The sequence below is a fragment of the Prionailurus bengalensis genome, chromosome D1, assembly GCF_016509475.1.
Source record: "Prionailurus bengalensis isolate Pbe53 chromosome D1, Fcat_Pben_1.1_paternal_pri, whole genome shotgun sequence".
Lineage (NCBI taxonomy): Eukaryota > Metazoa > Chordata > Mammalia > Carnivora > Felidae > Prionailurus > Prionailurus bengalensis.
Window position 1 is genome coordinate 87,275,161 of NC_057346.1, and position 25,208 is coordinate 87,300,368.

The window sequence follows — 25,208 nt, forward strand, 5'->3', positions numbered from 1 at the left end:
CTTGCATCCCTTCCTTGCCGTTCTTATGAATGAAACGCTTTCCTGCAGGAAAGTTTCTTCATTCATACTTTGCTCATTTCCTTCAGTTCTCAATATGAATTGAGCAATTTTCTTCCATCACTATCTAAAAAGGCATGCACACACCTCGTTACACACACACCACCCTTTTTCCCTTTGTTATTTCTTCCCCTCCCCCTTCTACTTTTACCTTGTTGGTAGTGCTAGTTAACGTGTTACAGGAATTACGTATTTAGTAATAGTTAATACATTCAGTGCTCACTATGTTTTAAGTGCTTTATATATTAAGTTACTTAATGCTCACAACACCATGAGATAAGTACTTAATTGTTCTTTAATTTCTTTAATGTTTTGTTTATTTTGAGAGAGAGAGCACGAGCAGAGGAGAGGCGGAGAAAGAGGCGGGGCGGGGGGGGGGGGGGGGGGGGGAGAGAATCCCAAGCAGGTTCCACACTGTCAGTGCAGAGCCTGATGCAGGGCTCTAACTCAGGAACCTGAGCTGAAATCAGAAGTCAGACGCTTAACCTATTGAGCCATCCAGGAGCCGCAGTGCTTAATTGTTCTCATTTTTCCAAAAGGAATCTGAAAACACAGATGTTAAGCAATTGCCCCAAATCATACGTACGTGAGATGGTGCAGCAGGGGATTCCATCCCTAGGAATTCTACTCTGGAGGCCATGAGGTAAAATACGATGCCATCCAGGGCTGCCTTTCTAATTACTTTGAAATGTTTACGTTCTGGGCGCCCGCTGGAATGTAAGCTGCATGAGGGCGCTTCTTTTGGAAGCTACTGTTTATCCCCAGCTTAGAGAACACAGCCTGCTAGCAAGTCCCTCAATACGCTCTGAAAAGTGGGATAAATTTTAACTCGAAAAAAACTATCGGGCTCAGCAAAAAAACTTAAAACTTGAAGCCTCTTTAGGACTGCCAAGAGCCAAGTCTTGGTGGCTGGGGGAGCAAAACGCGAGGCACCCTTCAGTGAGGTCTGGGAGATTGGCTGGCAGAGGGGAGTGGCTGCAAAAGAACGACTATTTTAAGCACAAGTTTTATTGACCGAATAGATTTCAAAAAGGAGGTGCGCTAAGGCGCAAGACCGGAGTTAACGCGAAGGGTAACAGGCGACACCATCCTAGAGGTTAGAAGCAAGGGCGCCCGGACGAAGACCGCGGGAGCGTGCCTATGAAACCCGCCCCAACGCGACTGCTCCGCCCCCAGAGTGCCGTGGGATTGGCCCCGCAGCCCCGCCCATTCCGGTGATCCCGCCTCACAAGATCAGCGCAGGGTAACCCGGAAGCGGTTGTGAGGCGCTTCAGCGCGCTGCAGCTCCCTTTTCCGGTCGGCGTGGTTTTGTGAGCGGAGCCACCGGGGTGCCTGGGCCTTCACCATGAGCGTCCCGGCCTTCATTGATATCAGTGAGGAAGATCAGGTGTGCTCCCGGGCCGCGACCGCCGTCAGGGTGGGGGTGGGGGAGTCCTCAAGGGTGTGAGGGGCTGAGTCAGGGCTGAACCGGGACCAGGCGGGTGGGACGCCGCCCCGCGGAGTCGCCGCGGAGCTGAGAGCCGCACATCACATCACACACGCGAATAGGGAGGCCGTGAGGCAAGGCGCTAATTTGTGGCCTGGAGTAGCATTAGCACGCCGGCCTCGCGTTCCAGCGCTTGGGCCGAGACTTTACACCCAGCCAGCTTCCTGGTTGGCGTCGGGACTTTTCCAACCCGACTCACTTCTGACGACACTACTTTTTGACTGACTGGGAATGGTGTCTGCTTCCGCCTCCCAAATGCAGCCACATCCGGAGTGGGAGGTGGCGAATCTTTAGACAGCGTTAGCAGACTAGGGTAAAGTAATTTTGTACTAAAGGTGAAAATGGTTTTATTATGCGATCACAGAGGCACAGGTGACCCTACTTTTATACACAGGCCGTATCTTCTTTCTTGTGCAGGAGTGAGAGTTACGAAAACTGAAAATAGAACGTCAGTTTCACCCTCACATCTGAGGAACCATCCTAATATTTAAAAATTTCCTATTTCGGGCTTGGTCTTTGGTATGCATGGCTTAATATTTCTCAGTTTTTTTCCATAACAAAAGTTAAACTTTAGTTGGTGGGAGTTAAAACATACATGAAACGTATTTTCACTAAGTTGATTTTGTAGAACTGAAAACCGTATTCTGTGAAATCGCAAGTGTTGTTTTGTATTTTTTGCTACTCCACTTAAATGGAAATTTCGTTTCCATAGAAGAAAACGCCATTACTGCCCTAAGATATCTCGTGGAATTACAGACGGGATTCCCACTCCCTCCCCCATGGTAAAAGTGCACATTCTCAGCCCTGAAGAGCGAAGAAAGGGGGAGAGGAGAAAAGACTAGGGAAGGAGTTGAGCACTTAGAAAGGAAAATGTAGAAGACCATGAAAAAAAACCATATGTGGATATTAATGGAGTGATGTTAGCAACAAATTAGCTATTAGATTACCCATAAAAAGTATTTGATTTTAACATAGGAGGGAATTTGTAGCAGGGAACAGGAAGTTCTTGTCATTGGCCACATTTCAGTTTTAAAGTGTCATTTCTACTTATGTTACGCTACTCTTGTAATACAACAGTTTGGCACCAGCTATTCTTTTCAGGTAGCTAATGTGATGCTTCAGAAATTTAACTTCAAATTCTGTGTTTGATTAGAGTTCAGAAATGTAGTTCAGAATTTTGTCGTTCACTTGTACTTCTCTACAGCCACTTGGAGCCGGTGAGCATGACAGATAAAAACAATAAACTGTTGATTGAATGATTCTTAGAAAGAATTTGCTTTGTATCAACAAAGCAGAAGCTGAACGAATGCTTTTTTTTTGGTATTTTTTTGGACAGTTTCCTTCATAGAAAACATGTTCCCCAGTGGTGTTTTTGTGTTCTGTGGTGACATTTGTTTCATGAAATCTTGTTTATAATAGCAACTCACAGGTGAAGTTACTATGTTGTTACCTGAAAGGGTAACACCATCAGACCTACAGATAAAATGTACTTTCCTTAGGCAGCCAAACATGTTTGTGGGCTTAGAAAATGTGATACCTATACATTTATTAATGGTATTCTTTCATCTCCCTGTTTCAGTTTTTCATTTTATTATTTTAAATACCATCTACATTCATGTTTGGCTGCCATAAATACCAAGGCCTCAAAAGAACAACTTACTAAATATTATATATATGCATTAGAATAGAAAATGTCTGAATACCTGAATGCGAAACTGTAGTTATGTTTTTTTAGGTCCAGAGGTGCTCTCTGATCCCGATATGTATTTTGCCTTCTAAAAGATTAGTTATAAAGTAGATCCAGTTTGAAAAGTATTATATTCAAGACACCATTCAAAGGCATCATGCTTTTATCTTTGTGTCTCCCAAAATGCTAGTCTCAGGTTCTCAGACATTTTATTGACACATGATTACCTACTTGCCAGGGTAATGGCAAATGTCTACCTTTTTAAGATAGCTATGTTATGTAGCAATAAAATTGCATTTCTTGGGGCGCCTGGGTGGCGCAGTCGGTTAAGCGTCCGACTTCAGCCAGGTCACGATCTCGCGGTCCGTGAGTTCGAGCCCCGCGTCAGGCTCTGGGCTGACGGCTCGGAGCCTGGAGCCTGTTTCCGATTCTGTGTCTCCCTCTCTCTCTGCCCCTCCCCCGTTCATGCTCTGTCTCTCTCTGTCCCAAAAATAAATAAACGTTGAAAAAAAAAAATTTATAAAATTGCATTTCTTTAAAACAAGTTGAATTTTTACCAGGTCAGATTAATTCTCCTCCACATACAGCCCCCTCCTCAAAAAAGCTCCTCAAAAAAGAAGTTTTTTATGCACTCGAAGTTCAACAGCATATAGGTGATAGAGAAATTCTGAAGGTGATCCATGTGGGCCATAGTGGGTTTGTGTAGTCTCTTGGTTTTGTCAAAAATCTGTGGCTCCTGTGGGGTTGTGATGAGGCCTAAGGTGGGGGAGAGGCACTTCAGCATAATAATTTAAAGTCATCGTTAAGTATAGTATTTACATTCCCTCCTCCCCCCCCCCCCCCCCCCCCCCGAAAAAGAATGGTTTGGGATTTTGAATTTTGGCATTGCCGGTTTTATAGATGTTTATCAGTCTTACTTGATTCAATAGGCTGCTGAACTTCGAGCTTATCTGAAATCTAAAGGAGCTGAAATTTCAGAAGAGAATGCAGAAGGTGGACTTCATGTAGATTTGGCTCAGATTATTGAGGCTTGTGATGTATGTCTGAAGGAAGATGATAAAGGTTTGTTTTTAATTTTTTGTAATATTTCTTACTGATCATAAAGGATCTACTTTTAAATTTTTCTCGTAAGTTGTATTTGTTGTAGAACTGTTAAGCCTTGTTTGTTTTTAATCTTCTCTTTGCATATACTTTCGGTTTATTCTAAATCTGTATACTTATGAAGTAAGCTATATTGATAGAACATCTTTTTTACATCAGTTGTGTATTTTGAATGTTAGGTGCATACACTCAATACTGATAATTTCAGGGTGAACTGAAGAAAAATGAAGCTCTTCTTTCCTTTTTATAGGTTTATATTAATATCAAATCAGATAGGGGCACCTGGGTGGCTCTGTCGGTTAAGCATCCAACTTTGGCTTGGGTTATGATCTCAGGGTTTGTGAGTTCAAGCCCTGCGTTGGGCTCTGTGCTGACAGCTCAAAGCCTGGAGCCTTCTTCAGATTCTGGGTCTCCCTTTCTCTCTGCCCCTCCCCCACTTGTACTCTTGTTTCTCTCTCACAAAAATAAATAAAACGTTGAAAATTTTAAATATCAAATGGGATATAATTTCAAGTAATCTAAAAGACATTTACTTAATTGGCTAGTTTCCTGTTTATTGACATAAATGGGAAATTTTGAACGTTGGGAATTTTGTGATCTTTATTTAGTTAAGGTTTGAGATTAAACTTGGTATATAGTCAGTATCTTACACTCAAAAATCAATGACTCAGGAAGTTGACAGGTTTCATTTTTTAAATAATTTTCTGTTTATATGTAAAAGTTTTTTTCAGTTGGGAAAGCATTCTAGCCTAAGACCTAACCAATAACTTCTAAATTATTGAATATTTTGTCAATAAAAATTGACGCCATGTATTTGACATGTAAATCAGTCTGCTGGTTGAAAACCAAACCTTACATAATAATTTCTTTTTTCTTTAATAAAATGTACAAATTGCTTTCTGGATGTTAGCTATATAACAGAATTGGTTTCATTTGAATTCACATATAATGTATTTTTAGCATAATGCACATTATTGAACTGTTTTACAGTAGCCAGGTCCATCTTCCTAAAGTGTCTCATGTTTAATGGTCTTTGGTGTTTTAAAACACTGGAAATATATATTTAATTAGACATGTTAAGTATGATAGTATTGCTACTGTGTTATCCATACATGTATAGATGTTGAAAGTGTGATGAACAGTGTGGTATCACTTCTATTGATCCTGGAACCGGACAAGCAAGAAGCTCTGATTGAAAGCCTATGTGAAAAGCTGGTCAAATTTCGGGAAGGTGAACGCCCGTCTCTGAGACTGCAATTGTAAGTTAAGAACTGAAAGAGGGTTGGTTTTTCAAGGGTCTCTTTTTATGTCACTATCATTTAATGGTTGAAAGCAAGAATTCTGGAACTTGGGTGTCAGCTGTGGCTCTTATTAGTGTAACCTTGGACAAGTCATTTAACCTTCTGTGCCCCATTTCCCTCCTTGTAATGTGAAGTATTAATAGTATTTGTCTTAGATTTGTCCTGAGAGCAAATAATCTCAACTTAATCATCATAATTGCTGATCTCAAACACTGTTTTATTATTTGTTTGTTAACCAGGCTAAGCAACCTTTTCCATGGGATGGATAAGAATACTCCTGTAAGATATACAGTATATTGCAGCCTCATTAAAGTGGCAGCATCTTGTGGGGCCATCCAGTATATTCCAACTGAGCTGGATCAGGTAAGTTATTATGTGGAATACTTGTTCTGCATACATGAAGTATAGATTTAATTTATGGCTAAAGTAAATAGCAAATATGTATGTTCTGACGTTATCTTTTAAATGGTGAAAGTATGTTCAGCTGTGTTCACTAAATTTCCTGCTTTTGTCAATCTTGTAGGTTAGAAAATGGATTTCTGATTGGAACCTCACCACTGAAAAGAAACATACCCTTTTAAGGCTCCTTTATGAGGCACTTGTGGATTGTAAGAAAAGGTACTCAGAATTGGTGTACTAACTTAAAACTTCACAGGCAATATAGCAGTTGAGGCTGTTTTTAAAAACAAGTAGGGTGATTTTGCTCTATTTTATTCTTCACAGAGTTGCTGTAAATGTATTTCTGTAAATTTCATCTACTAAGTTAAACATAACTGCAAAGTTTAAAAGTTTTTCCCGTCTTTCAGCTTTTTAAAAAGCAAAACTTGCTTTTGTTCCAAAAAATGGTACAGCTGTTCATCTGAAAGCTGTATATAACTTTAGACTAAGGTGTTTAATGATGCTTTGATGTCTTAGTATGGGGTGTAGTGCTCCCACTTCTGTTTAATGATAGTGAGGGTTTATCAAAGTTTCCACAAAGTCTCTTATATAAACAGTACTTCCGAGATCAAATTTTGCAGTAGACTCTACTAAATGAGTACCTATTTAAATGGCTTCTGCAAGGTCTTGGGTTTCTAAGGCTTGTAATTCAGCCTAGCTAATTTCATGCCCAAAGTACTTACTCTATATACCCAGCTTTGGGATGCTTACCAAATGATAGGTTTGGCTCAGTTTTCAGAACTAATGTTGAAAGATAATCTTACTTTTTTTTTTTTTTTTTCAACGTTTATTTATTTTTGGGACAGAGAGAGACAGAGCATGAACGGGGGAGGGGCAGAGAGAGAGGGAGACACAGAATCGGAAACAGACTCCAGGCTCCGAGCCATCAGCCCAGAGCCTGACGCGGGGCTCGAACTCACGGACCGCGAGATCGTGACCTGGCTGAAGTCGGACGCTTAACCGACTGTGCCACCCAGGCGCCCCTAATCTTACTTTTTTGACTTAGCTTTTCAATTTCTCTTTTCACATAGTGGTTAAATACTTTTAGGAAAAGTAAACAGCCTTCCCTTTAGTTTTATTGCACAGTTTTTATACTGGCTTTTAGTGCTGGGTATTTAGTATATTGGAGAGGGTAAACAAAGTTTCTCTTATATTAAGTAATGTAAACTTTTTGCAGTTTTTGTTAAATTTAACAATATAGAAGGAAATTTTTGTTGTGAAAGTTGGAACGTCGTATAAAAGAAGAGAAGCAGGGGATCTTGTATTAATAGCCTGTTTCATTCTGATCAGTGACTACTGTCTGTTATATGTTCTCACTTATGATTCTAGCCTGTAGTCAGTAAAATGTTAAGAGTAATTAGTTAATAACAAACACCATTTCAAATGGAGAGAACATTAAAAGCTGTTAGAGAAAGAGTCTTTATTTTCATTCACATTTCAAATGTGCGGGCTGTGGAGCAAGACTACTAGGATTCAAGTCTTGGCTTTTCTACTTGTTGTAGGATTCTAAATAAATTACTTAATATCTCTGTACCTCAGTTTCCAATTTCAAAGTGGAAATAGTAGAAGTACTTAACGTCTCGTGGGGTTGCCGAAAAGATAATAACATATATCTAAAGTGCTTATTGAGACAACACTCATTAAAAGTTGGATACTATTCTCTCCTTTTCCTTTTTCAAGCTCACCTTTAAGAAGGTAGTGTTTTTTCTGGTAGAGTAATTTAAAATGATGAGTGTTAACAGTTTCCCTCTGAATGTCTAGCGCTTATCAGAGATGATGACTACTCACTGGATGATTTCTCTGATTGCTGTTCAGAAGGTCTTTAGTCTGTTATATGTAGAAGGGAAGTGACTAAGGTTCTAAGGAATTCCAAACTTAATTTTCAGAGACATTGAAATAGGACATATACACTCTACTAGACTTGTCCCAGTGTTAACATACTAGAGAATACCTGCAGCATTTGTTAGAGATGATCATTCTTTCCTTTTGAAACACTGTCTTCAGTTGGTTTTTGAGGCTTCCTTCCTTCTTCCTCCCCGCTCTTTATTGAAGTGTAGGTGACATACCATATATTAATTTCAGGTGTACAACATAGTGATTCTACATTTATCTACAAGGGGCTCCTCTGTCTTGATTCTTCTCTCCGTTCACAACTTGTTTATGGGTTCCTTCTTCTCTAAACATTAGGATAACTTATTCCTGGGACTTTTTCTTTTCAGTTACATTCATTCCCGTGCATGTTGTTTCTGATTTTGCTGTGATTTTGGGGGAGGCTGAGTACCAAATGTATTTTGAGTGAAACAGTTTTTGTGTTGCTAGGTTGTTAACATTCAGAGCAAGGCATTTCACATCCCTGGCCTCACCTACTAATATGCTAGTGGTGTCTCCTAGTCCTTAGAACAGCTGTAGTAGCTCCCATGCACTTGCAAATGCTTTGGAGGGCACCTGGTGGAGAAAGCAGCTGTGGCCTGAGTGCTCTCATTCAGTTGCATGCCTTTATTTTTATTTTTTTTTAAGTTTGTTTATCCTGAGAGAGAGAATGTGGGGATGGGGCAGAAAGAGAGAGAGAGAGAGAGAGAGAAAGAGAGAGAGAGAGAGAGAGAGAGAGAGAAAATATCCCAAGCAGGCTCTGTGCCTTCAGCGCAGAGCCTGATGTGGGGCTCAATCCCACAAACTATGAGATCATGACCTGAGCTGAAATCAGGAGCTGGATGCCTAACCAACTGAGCCGCCCAAGTGCCCGTACATGCGTTTAAATACTGTATATATACTGGTGATTTTCACATTTATCTCCTCTATTTCTTCTCTGAACTCCAGATATCTATTCCTGTTAACAGCTTCATTTAGATACCCAAAAGATATCTCAAACAACATCTGCAAAAGTGAGCTATTGATTTTTCTTTCTAAATCCGTTTTTATTTTCTCCAACTCAGGAAATGCCATTTCTGTACTTCCAGTTGCTCAAAACCCAAAGCTGGAATTTCTTCGTGATTCTTCTTTTTGTCTTATACTCCATATCTGATCCAATATCAAATCCTGTCAGCCCTGATAAATCTAAAGTCAGACCCACTTCTCACTACTTCCATTGTTACCTTATGGTCCAAGCTACCATTATTTCTTACTTAGATTATTGAAGTAGCCTCTCAAATGGTCTCTGTTTGGGGTCTTGTCCCCCTACAGCCTTTTCTTAATACAGCTGCCAGAAAGTTTTGTTTAAAAAAAAAAAATTTTTTTTTTAATGTTTATTTATTTTTGAGAGAGAGAGAGACACACACACACACACACACACACACACAGTGCAAGTAGGGGAGGGCCAGAGAGAGAGGGAGACACAGAGTCAGAAGCAGGCTCCAGGCTCTGTGCTGTCAGTACACAGCCCGATGCGGGGCTCAAACCCACAAATCATGAGATCATGACCCGAGCTGAAGTCTGACGCTCAACTGACTGAGCCACCCAGGCGCCCCTCATTTACTTTCTAAATTAGTCTTTATGTTCCTAAGTGAGACATTTTGAAGTGTAATCTTTTTATTTTCTCCAGTCTGTAACCATGATTTTGTGAAACACAACTTCCAGCACATTTTTTCAGGATACATTACAAAATTCATAGGCATGCAAAACCTTTCTGACCTGGACTCCTATCTACTGAGGTAATTTGGGGCTGGTGGCATGCTATTTTTGTATGGTGCATTGACATACAAAAACTATGCTTTGTTGATATGGATATTCCCTCCTTGCATTTCCCCCCAACACAGCCTTCTTCTTGGTTATCACACCCGAGAACTAGTGAACCTGTGTCAACTGCAGAAGCACCTTTCTCTTTCGTAGTCTGGACCAGGGGCTGGCACCTTTTTTTTTATGGTCCCCAAGCTAAAAATGGTTTTTATAGTTTTAAAATGGTTAAGAAAAAACTAAAGGGAGAATAATATTTTATACCATATGAACATTATACAAAATTCAAATGCCAGTGTCCATAAAATTTTAATGGAACATAGCCATACTTACTCATTTACATATTTCTACAGCTGCTTTTGCCAAGACTTGAGTAGTTGCAGCAGAGACCATATAGGCTACAAAACCTAAAATGTTTACTGTCTGTCCTTTCACAGAAAGTTTGCCTGCCCTTGGTCTAGACCTATACTCCACTTTGTTTCTCTGCCTAAAACACTACTATTATGTTTAGGTTAGGTGCCTTTCTTCTACAGCACCCTCTACTTTTATCATGGCATGTAACACCCTTTGTTGAAAGGTTTGTGAGGTTGTATACTCACTGAAGGCTAGGAACCTTATTTGTCAACCATTGTGTATTCCCCAGGTGTTTGGCACATTATGGGCATTGGATGGGTAATTACTACTCACCCTAAGGAAGGACAAGAGGATAGCCATTTTATTTAAACACAAAGTTTCTGTCACACTGCTCTTTTAAATTTTAAGATTTGGGTTTTGCCCAATACACGTAAAATGTAATTTTTTTTTCCTGCTTCTGAATTAGAATTCTGAGATTCACCTTGCCCTTTTATTTATATTGGTGGTTGATGAGTGCAAATCGTGTAACATTTCTTGAGTCCTTATATGTCAGATACTATGTACTTTAAATGGATTATCTTATCTGATATTTGTGAAATTAGATTTCTTTAGCTGGTAAGATATATTAGATTGAAGTATACTGTGACTACTAAAACTGGAAAATGAAATAAATGCACATGTGCTTATAGAGTGTCACAAAATAATGAACAATGAGTAAAATGCAATTTTTCTTTAAAATTTTCTTTGAATTCTTATAGTTCTTTCACTATATTTAAGATGCTGGTTACCATTTAACTACTTTCATATTTACATTTGTATGATTTAATAAACCTTAGGTTTGTAGGAAGTTTTTTTTTTGTTTTTTTTTTTTTAATTTTTTTAATGTTTATTTATTTTTGAGACAGAGAGAGACAGAGCATGAACGGGGGAGGGGCAGAGAGAGAGGGAGACACAGAATCGGAAGCAGGCTCCAGGCTCTGAGCCATCAGCCCAGAGCCTGACGTGGGGCTCGAACTCACGGACCGTGAGATCGTGACCTGGCTGAAGTCGGACGCTTAACCGACTGAGCCACCCAGGCGCCCCTGTAGGAAGTTTTAAAATACCATTTAACTTTCAAAAAAATAAAAATACCATTTAACTTTTTAAAATAAATGATACAGCTCCTACTGATTGTACCCAAGTTGAATCCAGATGTATGGAAGTGTTTTTAGAAAACAAAGAAAAAAAAAATGACTTTTCCCAATTAGCTTTCTATAACTGTCTGAAAATTCATCAGTTTAAAGGAAGAAATGAAGGGTGAAGATAAACATTTTCCAAGACTTCAGATTGAATGAATGCATTTTGTGCTTTTCACTACAGTTAAAATTGCACAGTTTTAGGGATAATTTAATTGGAAGGCTATTTTTAGTAAAGTTACTTGAATATATGGTGTTGGCTCTACTACAGCTATGCTTTCCTAACGGTTTTTAGGGCACAAAACTTTTTTTCCACCTAGGGACTTTATACTGTACTTGGTCTTCCCTTTGCCTGGAAAATTATCTAACCCTCCACCTCCAGCACTTTTCATGGCCAATTATTTTATATCCTTTAGATTTCAGCTTCTGTATCAATCCTTCAGAGAGAGACTTTCCCTGTGTACTTTCCTGTCTCTGCTGTGTTGTTACTTTTACATCGCCGTTTATTTCCTTCATAGCACGTGTGTGTGTGTGTGTGTGTGTGTGTGTGTGTTCTATCAATTTATTTTTTTTTTCATCATGGTAAGTGTACTCTTTAATCCTCACCCCCTATTTTCACCCATCCTTCTACCCACCTCCCCCTGGTGTAATCATCAGTTTGTCTGTAGTTAAGAGTCTGTTTCTTGGTTTCTCTCTCTGTCTTTCCCTTTGCTCATTTGTTTTGTTTCTTAAATTCTGCATGTACATGAGATCACATGGTATTTGTCTTTCTCTGACTTATTTTACATTGTATTATTATACTCTAGCTCTATCCATGTCATTGCAGATGGCAAGATTTCATTCTTTTTTATGGCTGAATAATGTTTGATTGTGTGTGTATTATTTATATAACACACAATCGAACAGTATTCTATTATACACACATATGTATATGTAATATATCATACACACACATGCATACACATATATCTTCTTTATCCATTCATCAGTTGATGGACACGGGCTGCTTCCATAGTTTGTCTGTTGTAAATAATGCTGCTATAAATATACAGGTGCATGTATCCTTTGAATTAATGTTTTTGTATTCTTTGGGTAGATACCCAGTAGTGCAATTGCTAGAACATAGGGTAGTTCTCTTTTTAACCTCTTGGGGAACCTCCATACCATTTTTCCACAGTGGCTGCACCAAGTATGCATTCCCGTCAGCAGTGCACAAGGGTTCTTTTTTCTCCACATCCTCGCCAACACTTGTTTTTTGGCTTTTTATTTTAGCCATTCTAATGGGTATGAGGTAACATTTCATTGTAGTTTTGATTTGCATTTCCCTGATGATGTATGATACTGAGCATGTGTTGGTTGCCATCTGTATGTCTTCTTTGGAGAAAGCCTTTTACCATTTTTTAATGGGATTATTTGTTTTTGGGGTTGTCGAGTTGTAGCAGTTCTTTATATATTTTGGATACTAACCATTTAAAAGATATGTCATTTGCAAGTATGTTCTCCCATTCCATAGGTTGTCTTTTCGTTTTGTTGATTGTTTCTTTTGCTGTAAGAAGCTTTTTATTTTGATGTAGTCCCATCAGTTTATTTTTGTTTTTATTTCTCTTGCCTCAGGAGACATATCTTAAAAAATGTTGCTACGGTCACTGTCAGAAATTCCTTCCAGCGGTCCCCTCTAGTATTAGGGTTTCAGGTCTCACATTTAGACTTTTAATCCAGTTTGAGTTTATTTTTGTGTATGGTTTTAAGAAAGTGGTCCAGTTTCATTCTTTTGCATGTAGCTCTTTTCCACAACACCATTTGTTGAAGAGACTGTCTTCTTCCCTATTGGTTATTCTTTACTCCTTTGTTGAAGATTAATTGACCATATAATTGTGGGTTTATTTGTCAGTTTCTGTTTCACTGATCTATGTGTCTATGCCAGTACCATACGGTTTTATTTTTTTATCATTTTTTCCCAATACCATACTGTTTTAATTCTTACCACCTTGTAATATAACTTGAAATCTGGAATTGTGATACCTCTAGTTTCCTTTTAATTTTTTTTTTTTTCAACGTTTTTTATTTATTTTTGGGACAGAGAGAGACAGAGCATGAACGGGGGAGGGGCAGAGAGAGAGGGAGACACAGAAGCGGAAACAGGCTCCAGGCTCCGAGCTATCAGCCCAGAGCCCGATGCGGGGCTCGAACCCACGGACCGTGAGATCGTGACCTGGCTGAAGTCGGACGCTTAACCGACTGCGCCACCCAGGCGCCCCTCTAGTTTCCTTTTAAAGATTGCTTTGGTTACTCAGGGTTTTTTGTGGTTCCATACAAATTGTAGAATTGTTCTAGTTCTGTAAAAAAAAATTTTTTCTGTAAAAAATGTTAGTATTTTGATAGGGATTACATTAAATGTGGGGATTGGTTTGGGTTGTATACATTTTAACAGTGTTTGTTCTTCTAACCCATGAGCATGTAATGTCTTTTCTGTATCTTTGCATCATCTTGAATTTCTTTGTCAGTGTTTTATAGTTTTCAGAATACGGATATTTCACCTAATTTTATTCCTAGATATTTTAGTGTTTTTTGTATGATTGTAAATTGTTTTCTTAATTTCTCTTTCTGCTGCATCATTATTAGTATATATGAAAGCAACAGATACCTGTTCATTGATTTTGTTTCCTGTGGCTTTCCTGAATTTATTTATCCATCTGATAGTTTTTTCAGAGTCTTGTGTTTTCTATATATAGTGTCTGTCACCTGCAAATTAGTTTCATTCCTTCCTTACCAATTTGGATCCCTTTTATTTTTTATGTTGTCTGATTACTGTGGCTAGGGCTTCTAGTACTATGTTGAATATGGTGAGAGTGGACATCCTTGTCTTGTTCCTGGCCTTAAGGGAAAATCTCTCAGTTTAAGTATGATGTTGGCTGTGGGTTTTTCATATGAGGCCTTGATTATGTTGAGTTACGTTCCCTCTGGATCTGCTTTGCAGAGGGTTTTCATGATGAATGGATGTTGTATTTTGTTAAATGCTTTTTCTGCATCTGTTGAAATGATCATATGGTCCTTATCCTTTTCTCTTATTGATGTGATGTATCAGATTGATTTGCAAATATGAACCACCCTTGCATTTCTGGAATGAATCCCACTTGATCACGGAGTATGAGTTTTTTGTTTGTTTATTTTGAGAAAGAGCATGTGCATGCATGCACACGTGACCAGGGGAGGGGCAGAGAGAGGAGTGAGAAGCTCAAGCAAGGTCTGCACTGTCAGTATAGAGCCCTGTGTGGGGCTCAATCTCACAACTGTGAAATCATGACCTGCGCTGAAATCAAGAGTCAGGCACTTAATTGAGCCACCCAGGCACCCCCGGAGTGTGATTTTTTTTTTAAATGTATTGTTGGATTCAGTTTGCTAATACTTTGTTGAGGATTTTTGCATCTATAGTCATGAGCAATATTGGCCTGTAGTTTTCTTTTTTGTATATGTGATGTCTTTATTGGTTTTGGTATCAAGCCCATAGAATAAATTTGGAAGTTTTCCTTTTCTATTTTTTGGAATAGCTTGAGAAGAATAGGTATTAATACTTCTTTAAATGTTCAGTAGAATTCACCTGGGCCTGGATTTTTTGGTTTTTTGGGAGTTTTAAAATTACTGGTTCAGTTTCATTTCTGGTGATTGGTCTTGTTCAAATTTTGTTTAGTTTTGGTAGGTTATATGTTTCTAGGAATTTATCCATTTCTTCAGTTATTCAATTTGTTGGCGTGCAGGTTTTTATACTATTCTGTTACAGTTGTTTATTTCTGTGGTGTTGGTTGCTATTTCTCCTCTCAGTGATTTTGTTTGGATCCTCTCTTTTTTTTTTTTTTTTAATGTGTCTTGCTAGATGTTTATCAATTTTGTTGATCTTTTCTGAGAACCAGCTCCTGGTTTCATTGATCTTTTTTTTTAGTTTCTGTATCTTTTTTTTTTTTTAAGTTTATTTATTTATTTTGAGAGAGCAAGTAGGGGAGGGGCAGAGAAAGGGAGAGAGAGAACCACAAGCAGGCTCCATGCTGTCTGTGCAGAGCCTGATGTGGGGCTTGAACTCGTGAACCGTGAGATCATGACCTGAGCCAAAATCAAGAGTTGGATGCTTAATCTGAGCCCACCAGGTGCCCCTATATCATTTATTTCTGCTCTGATCTTTATTATTTCCTTCCTTTTGCTGGGTTTGTGTTTTATTCTTTTTCTAGCTCCTTTAGTTACAAAATTAGCTTGTTTGAAATTTTTCTTGCTTTTGAGGTGGTAGGTCTGTTTTACTATAAACTTCTCTCTAAAACCACTTTTGCTGTATCCCAGAGATTTTGGACTGTTGTGTTTTCATTTTCGATTGTTTCCATGTAATTTTTGATTTCTTTGATTTCTTGGTTGACTGATTCATTGTTTAGTAGCATGTTATTTAGCCTCTATGTATTTGTGCTCTTCCCAGATTTTTTCTTACGGTTGATTTCTAGTTTCACAGTGTTGTGGTCAGAAAAAAATGCATGGTATGGCTTCGACTTCTTTTTAATTTAATTTGTTGAGACTTGTTTTGTGGTCTATTCTGTGATCTATTCTGGAGAATGTTTTGTGTGCACTTGAAAAGAATGTGTATTCTGCTGTTTTAGGATGGAATGTTCTGAATATGTCTGTTAAATCCATGTGGTCCAGTGTGTCATTCAAAGCCACTGTGTCCTTGTTGGTTTTCTGTTTGGATGATCTTTTCCTCGATGTAAGTGCAGTGTTGAAGTCTCCTGCTATCATTATTATTGTATTACTATCGATTCTTTCTTTTATGTTTGTTATTAATGGTTTCATATATTTGGTTGCTCCCATGTTGGGTGCATACATATTAATAATTATTATATCCTCTTGGAGTGTCCCATTTATGATTATGTAGTGTCCTTTGTGTCTTGTACAGTCTTTGTTTTTATTTTTTTTTTAATGTTTATTTATTTATTTATTTATTTAGAGAGGGAGAGACAGAGTGTGAGCAGGGGAGGGGCAGAGAGAGAGGGAAACAGAATCCGAAGCAGGCTCCAGGCTCTGAGCTGTCAGCACAGAGTCTGACGTGGGGCTCAAACTCACAAACCATGAGATCATGACCTGAGCCGTAGTCGGACGTTCAGCTGACTGAGCCATCCAGGCGCCCCCAGTCTTTGTTTTTATAGACTTCTGTCTGATGCTACCTTGGCTTTCTCTTGACATCCATTTGCATGTTAAAGGTTTTTCCATCCCCTTTCAGTCTGCAAGCCCTTGTGATCTGAAATGAGTCTCTTAAGGCAGCATATAGATGGGTCCTGTTTTGTTTGTTTTTTTAATCCACTGTGTCACCTTGTGTCTTTTGATTGGCTTGTTTAGTCCATTTACATTCAAAGTAGTTATTGATGAATATGTATTTATTGCCAATTTGTTATTTTCTGGTGGTTTCTACAGATTTTCTCTGGTCCTTGTTCTTTCATGGTTTGTTGGCTTTCTTTAGTGATCTACTTGGATTCCTTTTTCTTTACTCTTTGCGTATCTGTTACTGTTTCTTTGTTGTTTGTTTTGTGGTTACCATCATGGCACTTGTAATTTTTCCTTAGTTTTTGGTCTTTCCTACTAGAAGGAAAGTTGCATGATTTTTCCCATAGAGAGGGGGACCATGTCTCTGGGGCACCATTGTATTTATCATCAGCATAGTACTTGGCATATAGTAAATATTTTTGAGTGAATGGATGACAGTAAGATATTCTGAAATTCCTAAAGCAGTATTTCTTTTTAGTGATGCTGCTTCAAAAGTCATGGTGGAATTGCTGGGAAGTTACACAGAGGACAACGCTTCCCAGGCTCGAGTTGATGCCCACAGGTAATGTTAAACACATTCTGATGGGGGCTGCCTGGAGCTTGGAGGTTGAGCATCCGTGTTTCTCATACAGCAGAAATCATGTTTGCATCTCTCAGCGATCCAGAGCCATTTGGTACTGTGTGCTCTGTGGTGATTCCACCAGAGCTACCAAAATTCATGGTTTGGTATTAGAATAACCATAGATCGCATGTGGAATAGCCACATGGTGTTTTCTGTTTAGGGTATGGCTGGTATGGGTGTCATCACCCCAACCTGAGAAGTAGAATTTAATCTAAGGTTTACCTTAATATTAAGGTCTGTAGATGAGGAAAAGTTGGTGGCTTGCTAAAAGTTAGCCCATTGCTAATGAGAATAAGGGCTTCAAACAATCCTAGGTCTATTTAGTAGCAATAATAATAGAATCAGTTTCTTAAATCTAGAAAACGGAAATAGCTTCTTTATAGGGTGTGGCTTCACAGGGATCTGTGCATGATAAGTATTGCTAGAAAGTATAGTTTGTGGATGAGATCTCTAACTGAGGTTAAGACTGCCTACATTCAAATACTCCATCTCTTAATGAGTACTTATTGGGTAAGTTCTTTCTGAGCCTGTTTCATCATTGATAAAATGGGCATGATAATACTGTCTGCCGGGGTGTTGTGAGGATCAAGTGAGGTAATGCATGTAAAGCACTTAACTCAGTGTCTGGCACATGGTAAGATGCCACTGCTGTTTTGCTTACTCTTTGATTACTTTGGCCATGCTTTCTCTCCAGCTACATTTTTGTCTGAAACTACTTTATTATTTTATTTTGTTAAAACAGATATACCTGACAAATAGATTTATTGGCCGGTTTTAATCCCAATCTGGTAACTTTTTTATGCTGTGTATATATTGAACTCTTAGATATTTTACTGAATTAAATATATTTTGCAGTCTGTTGGCAAAAAGTTCCTGAATCTCAGGACTGTGCTTGTATTTTTGTTTTATAATTAAGGTGTATTGTACGAGCATTGAAAGATCCAAATGCATTTCTTTTTGACCATCTTCTCACTTTAAAACCAGTCAAATTTTTGGAAGGCGAGCTTATTCATGATGTAAGTACTTTAATATGAAAAATATTCTTTTCTAAATGTAACATACTAAAGCGGAGCTCTTTTTCCTTGTATTCATGAGCATGACTGTTAGATCTGGGAAGACAATTGTTTATTCTTATATCAGGAACAGAATGAAATTTAGGACCAGCCTTTTTTTCCAATCACTGAATGTACCTGTTCTTTCTCCCTTTCCTTCATCTCCTTACTTGCCTGACTGTTATGAACTTAAATAATACAAATTTCTTCTTGTATGTGGTGTCAGCCAGCCCCATTTAGGAGCATAAATCTGATATTTAAAAACACATGAACACACTTTTCAAGTACAAGTATAAATAAAGACATTTTGGGTTAGTTTCCATTTATACTATGCCTTTACTACTCAGGGTAAATCACTTCGAGCTCACTGAATTTACTGATTCTTTCATCTAAGTGTGTCTTAATGAAAGCAAATGGTTTAAATGGTAATTTTATCAAAAAGATTGATATTTCTGCACTAAAAGAAGCATAGAGTTTTATTGCTGAGATTTAGTGCCTTAAAAATATCTTGAGTATAAATCTTGATTCTGTATTGAATATTATATTTTTATTTTCTGTCTGTAGCTTTTAACCATTTTTGTGAGTGCTAAGTTGGCATCGTATGTCAAGTTTTATCAGAATAATAAAGACTTCATTGATTCACTTGGTAAGTTTTGGAGTTTATTCTTGGGAAGGGTATAAAGAAAAATGGGAACATGCTGTTCTTGAGCTCACATATATGGTGAGATCCAGCAGATACGACTGTGGCCTTTTGTATAGATTATCCTAACCATGTATGATAGAACAGCAACAAACCTAGGTGGACAGTTTAAAAGATTACTCAGAATGAATTGGGAATTGGAAACCAAGGAGGTGTAAAGGGTAGCATTTGTGGTGGAAAGAACATGAAACTAGGAATCAGAGAACCTGGGCCTTTTTTTTCTCTCCATAAGAACTTGTTGGACTTTAGGCCTTTCTTCTAGATCTACTAGACCAGCCTGCTTTGAGATAAAGTTCTAGCAAGAAGCGGGTGCTTAGAGGAGATTCAAATAGAAGTAGTTCCATTGATATATGTGTTTGTAAATGGTGGATGGGGATGGAGCAGAAAAGCAACTTCAGGGATCACTATTGGTTTGATCATAATGGCAACTTTTAGATGTACTCATTTTAATAGATGACAAAATTTTGATGACTAAAGCTGCTTTATTTAAAATCAAATTATTTGTTTGTAAATGACCTTTTATTCCTTACATTTTGGGGGCTTTTTTAAAAAGAAGCCATAGTTACATAATTGAAACAAATGGGTTTTTTCCCCCCCGTCTAATATATTGTATGCTTGGTGCACACCCCCCCCCTTAACAAATTCTAGAAGTGTATGGTATTGTTAGGCAGATCTAAGTGAAGCTGTAGATGGAATTGGAAATGAAGTTACATGATGGGAGAAACTTTCTTAACTACAGCTTGTTGAAGACAGCATAGTCTTAGCTTTATATGATTTTAATCTTTGAGTTAAATGGTTTAACTAGATAATCAGATAATTTTGGATAATCAGATAATCTAGATAAGCAGAGCTTAGTGTTTGTTAAGTTGAATTTAATCTTACCCTCACTGAGCAAATTCTATATACATTCAGTATTTTATTTCCTTCTGGAGCATGATTTTAGCATACTAAAATTCAAAGAGAAAAATTAGAAAATCTGTAGTTGAACAGATTTAAATTGTTTTAAAATGACCGTTTTTTGGAGAGTGAAGTCAACTATGAAACTAAGGTACTTTGTTTTTCTACTAGGCAATAATCAGAATACTTCAGAGGTTGGTTATAGTTTCCATGTTAATATTGAATTGTTAGTTTCCTGGTTTGGGACATAGATGAAAAATACATCTATAATTTATTTTGATTATATTATTAGTCCTCAATTTGGTAATCATTAATTTCTATCCCTTGTACATTTTTCTGCAGTCATTGGAATTGGGGAAGATTGAATTATTCTGAACATAATAAGGCATTTGAAATACACCAAGATAAAGTAGATGCAAGTGTGTTTGTGTAGAATGCTTTGCCAGGTGCACTAGACCCAGAAAACCACATTCTGTCCCAGTTAATTTGTTTTGTGGCATGAAGCTATGTGATGGAATGTTAATGTCAGCAACCTCTTTATTTACGCACCAAGGAAAAAGGAGTAGTAATTAACACTTTGACACTCCCCCATTGATGTGTAATTGACTGTTTCAAAGGAGCACTGGTTCATAAGCTATTGCATGCATTAAAATTACGTTTTCTATATTGCAGCATTTTAAGACAAGGGTCAGTGACAATGCAGAAATTGCTCAATGATGCACATTTTTTTATTACTGCATTAAGGTTTTGACATATTAGTAATGAATAAATGTTTCCATAAAATTAGATTTTTTTATAACTTTAAAATTGAAATATGACACAGAACACTGTGACTTCCTCTTCAAAGGTAATGTTCTAGTTTCATGAAACAAAGCACAGCTTTCTACAAGTCTTTAACTCATACTTCACTGGCTTAATAGTTTTGATTTTGAGAACAAGAGTTCTAATGGCTTTAAGTTTGGGTCTTGTTTTAAAGTATCATCAATTTGATATGTTTTTAAATGCCAGTTTCCACGTGTAAGACAGATCAGGTTTTACATAATTCACTCTAGAAATAATCTTCATTTATCTGATAAATTTTTAAATATATGGCAAGCTTGTAACTACACAGAGGGTAGCAGAAAAGAGTTATTTATATGTATATTTATGTCAGAAAATATTTTAGAAACTTTAGGAGTGTCTATCATTTTATCATACTAAAAGAGAACTGTGTGTACCCAGAGAACTGGGAATGTTAAAGAATTTTCTTGTACTTGAAAATATTTAGTAGTAGTTCTCTGTGATAGGAAGAACATAGAGTAACATTTCTAATTTATGGTGCCAACTCAAAATCAAATTCTCCATTTTGCCGTTAGTTTCTTGAACATGTATGCAAATTAGTGATCTTTTATTAGAAATTTGTAAAAGATACTTTAGGCAAAACATCTTATTAAATGTGTGTATTTTTGGTTTTACATGTATTACTAACATTTATTGCAACTCAGAGTCTGGTTACGAATATCTGGATTCTACAGGTGGCATCAGTTTATCAAAAACATTTTGTTTTATTAACACTGACAACTTGGGCCAACAGTAAGCATTATCTTGTGTCAACTGAATTGCCCTAACATGTCTACATGTAATCTGGTGTTATACAGTTGCTACCTTCTTGCTTCAGAAAGTTAATCAGCATCTAATTTGCATTTGTTAATTAGGGTTAATGTGCACTAATTGATTTTTTGATGCTTGTAGATTTCCATTAAACCCGGTTAGCAATACTTACTTGGATACCTCATTCATTTGAGTTATGATGATCATGTTTTTGTTGAATCTGTGCCAAATAGAAAGCCTGCATCATAATTACAGCTAATTAACAGACGATTATGTCCTATATTAATGGGCTTCCCTTGTCTTCTGCTAATATATGTTATAAATTTCAAGTTTATTTATGGAGTGCTTAGAACTTTTTTAACAATAGAAACTTGAGGCTCTTAATTATTAGAGGGTACATGATTGATCATTTGCTCAGTTTACATTATTTGAAATTTTAGAGAAAAGGAATGTGTAATTTTAGATTAATTTAGGAAGCTTGTTTTATATAATTAATAAATTAGCATCAAATCAGGAAAGTAGGATATTGTTATAATTCCGCTTTTTCCACTTAGGAGCAGGTAATAATTGGAATATTCAGGATTTGTAAATATTTATTTGCTTATTAGTTGTTTATGTTATAAGCGAATGTATTTTTTAAGCCTAGTACTGTCACTTTGACTACACGTCAGTCATTTAATCTCTTCGCTCTTCACATTTTCTTGTTTTTTAAAGTGAAAGCATCAGGACTAGGTAATTTGTTAAGTTTCCTTTTGGGTTTAGCAGTTGTTTGTGATCTGAATAATTGTAACAGCAGGTTTCATTAGAAATTATAAGGCAGAATTTGAATTATTTGTACAGTTTTCTACTTCAAGTACCCTTGTTAATGGTACTGTTCCATTTCATCTAGTACTAATCAGTGTAGCCTGTAATTGTTTTTTTTTTTTAATGTTTTTTTTTTAATGTTTTTATTTATTTTTGAGACAGAGGCAGAGCATGAGCAGGGGAGGGGCAGAGAGAGAGGGAGACACAGAATCCGAAGCAGGCTCCAGGCTCTGCGCTATCAGCACAGAGCCCGACGCGGGGCTCGAACTCACAGACTGTGAGATCATGACCTGAGCCAAAGCTGGACGCTTAACCGACTGAGCCACCCAGGCACCCCAGCCTGTAATTGTTAAATGATAAACACATTTTTGCAATTTTGACTTAAGTGTTAAATCCAAAGTGACCTAAAGGGAAATGGAATGTTTTTGTAACTGAGTGTATATGAAAATATTTTAAGGCTTCATGTTTACTAGTAATACTGACAAAAAGTAGATAAGGAATCCTGTGTTTAAATAGAGAACAAAGAATAAAAATAAGTTTAAGTAAAAATGTTCTTATGAAATGAACTTTGTACATTTTATCTCCTAAAATGTATAACTAAAACGTGTAAAATGTGCAGAACTTTAAGGGCTTAAAAAATACCATTTTATAGCCCATTCTTTTTTTTTTTTAATGTTTATTTTATTCTTGAGAGAGAGAAGACAGAGCATGAGCGGGGCAGGGGCAGAGAGAGAAGGAGATACAGAATCCTAAGTAGCTCCAGGCTGTCAGCACAGAGCCCAATGCAGGGCTCGAACTCACGAGCCGTGAGATCATGACCTGGCCAAAATCGGGCGCTTAACTGACTGAGCCACTCAGGTGCCCCTGTAGCCCATAAGTTTGTTCCTATCCAAAGTTCTTAACTTTGAACCTATCACCTGTGGCGGTGTAAGAAATGTGGTTCTAGAAAAATAATTGTAATATTCCACAATTTATTTATGGGGTCAGTTTATGGTTTGCAGATATAAGCAGCTTTGTCAGAATTACTCTGTAAGTGCTCTAACAGTGACTTCCACAAGAGTTTGACACAATAGTTGTGATTCTTCAGATCTTTAACTAGTGTGGATATTCATCAGGCTTTACCCCTGTGTTATTCAGGTCTATTACATGAACAGAATATGGCAAAAATGAGACTGCTTACTTTTATGGGAATGGCAGTGGAAAATAAAGAAATTTCTTTTGATACAATGCAGCAAGAACTTCAGATTGGAGCCGATGATGTTGAAGCATTTGTTATTGATGGTAAGGCAGAACATTTTCATTTTTTTCCTAGAATTTCTCTTCTACCTTGCGGAATAGAAGAGTTTGTGTCTTGAAACTGAGTCATATGCTAACAAAGCTAGAGTCTCTTACAGCAGATGTGTATGTTTAGTACATTTGCAGACTATTTTTGCAGCAGGGTAAAAATTCACTGGAAATACAAATTGCTATGTGATTTTTGGTGTTCTGTCCCTTGAAATCATACAGAATAAAGGCCTTTAGGCAGTATACTACGTGGTTAAGAGCCTAGATTTTAAGTATCAGACCTAGTTTGAGGGCCAAGTCTTCTTCTGTGAAACAGAAAAGTAGGAGTTACTACGTAGTTGTGAGGATTAAATGAATGAATGCAGGTAAAGCACTTAGCCCAATGCTTGGCACATAGTAAATGATCTGTAAATATTGATCATTATCAGTTTTTTACAAATGGCCAGAAATAATTGCATTATAAAGTGATTTAATTGTTAGAAATTTCTTTCTGGGCTTTTTAAATTTGAAAGTTAGGGGGATTGTATGGTCAGGATTAATAAAACGTACAGAAGTATTGACATGGTTTCTTTTTAATGCTCTAAGTCTCAAATGGTCCAAAAAGAAGTAATATTAGGTAGGAAATTAGTATTCCCCCCCCCATATGTGATTGTAGGGGAGAACACTTAGAATTTGTAATAAAAACTGTACATGATACTCAGTGTAGATTTGCCTGCCCAGCAACCATAGGACAAATGCATGACCTTCCTCTTGGTTCCATCACATTGCTGTGCTTGTTATTAGATTGAAAGAGTCAGTTTGTAAAATATTTGAAAATTGTAAGGTTTTATTGTGGTTTACTTAGTTTTATATCTTAGCTGTTTTTCTTGGGAATTTTCCATATAACATATCATGTAAACCATCTTTTTTCAGCGGTAAGAACTAAAATGGTTTACTGCAAAATTGATCAGACCCAGAGGAAAGTAGTTGTGAGGTAAGACACTTAAGATTTTGCAGCATTTTGTGGAACAATTTAGTTTGTTCTGATTATTTCAACTTAAATGTTTAGAGAATGAAGGTGGTGTTCTTACCAGTTGACTGTAGTTAAATAGTTGCTATTTATCATAATTTTATTAAAGTTCAGACTGAATGTGATTAGCTTATTTAATGAAAGAGTCCTATTTTCCAGCACATTTCATTTAATGGCTCAGCATTGGCTAGAATACTAATGACTTTTGTGTCTGGTGTATGTAGTTCAGGAAAATAGAACGTTTAGCATCAATATGGTAAAGATTTTTAAAAAATAATTTAGAAGCGTAAGAGAATTAGAAGCTTATGTCTTTTATGTATATTTAACCTTGTTTTTGGCTAGATACAAGTGTGTAGTATTGTAAAAGAATGCCAGAAGGATAAAAGATTGACTAACAACTTTGTTTTTAATTTTTCAATTTTTAGTCACAGTACACATCGGACATTTGGAAAACAGCAGTGGCAACAACTGTATGACACACTTAATGCCTGGAAACAAAACTTGAACAAAGTGAAAAACAGCCTTTTGAGTCTTTCTGATACATGAATTTTTATGCTATATAGAAACTTTTGTTCTTTCTGGAAAAAATCCAAATCATAGTAAAACATAAACTTCAATTTGACTACAGTCTGGACATTTATTGTCTTAAAAGAAATGTAAAAAGTCACAAATTTCAGAGAATACAAAGTA

At 37.1% G+C, this 25,208-nt stretch overlaps 1 protein-coding gene across 1 annotated transcript; it reads left to right on the forward strand.

Annotated features, from left to right (window-relative positions):
• Window positions 1-1,291: 1,291 nt before the first annotated feature.
• EIF3M (eukaryotic translation initiation factor 3 subunit M) lies at window positions 1,292-25,140 on the forward strand. Its single transcript, XM_043580886.1, has 11 exons — window positions 1,292-1,444; window positions 4,160-4,292; window positions 5,452-5,590; window positions 5,872-5,995; window positions 6,156-6,250; window positions 17,039-17,122; window positions 18,099-18,198; window positions 18,799-18,880; window positions 23,363-23,506; window positions 24,422-24,482; window positions 24,944-25,140. Exons 1-11 carry the CDS (start codon window positions 1,403-1,405, stop codon window positions 25,062-25,064), a joined length of 1,125 nt encoding a protein of 374 aa, XP_043436821.1. The 5' UTR covers window positions 1,292-1,402; the 3' UTR covers window positions 25,065-25,140.
• Window positions 25,141-25,208: the final 68 nt, after the last annotated feature.

Bases quoted from the DNA above. Each gene is read 5' to 3' on its own strand.
- EIF3M (XM_043580886.1), top strand. From the start codon at position 1,403: ATGAGCGTCCCGGCCTTCATTGATATCAGTGAGGAAGATCAG. The intron at 4,293-5,451 runs GTTTGTTTTTAA...ATACATGTATAG, and splicing joins TCTGAAGGAAGATGATAAAG to ATGTTGAAAGTGTGATGAAC. The intron at 18,199-18,798 runs GTAAGTACTTTA...TTCTGTCTGTAG, and splicing joins AAGGCGAGCTTATTCATGAT to CTTTTAACCATTTTTGTGAG.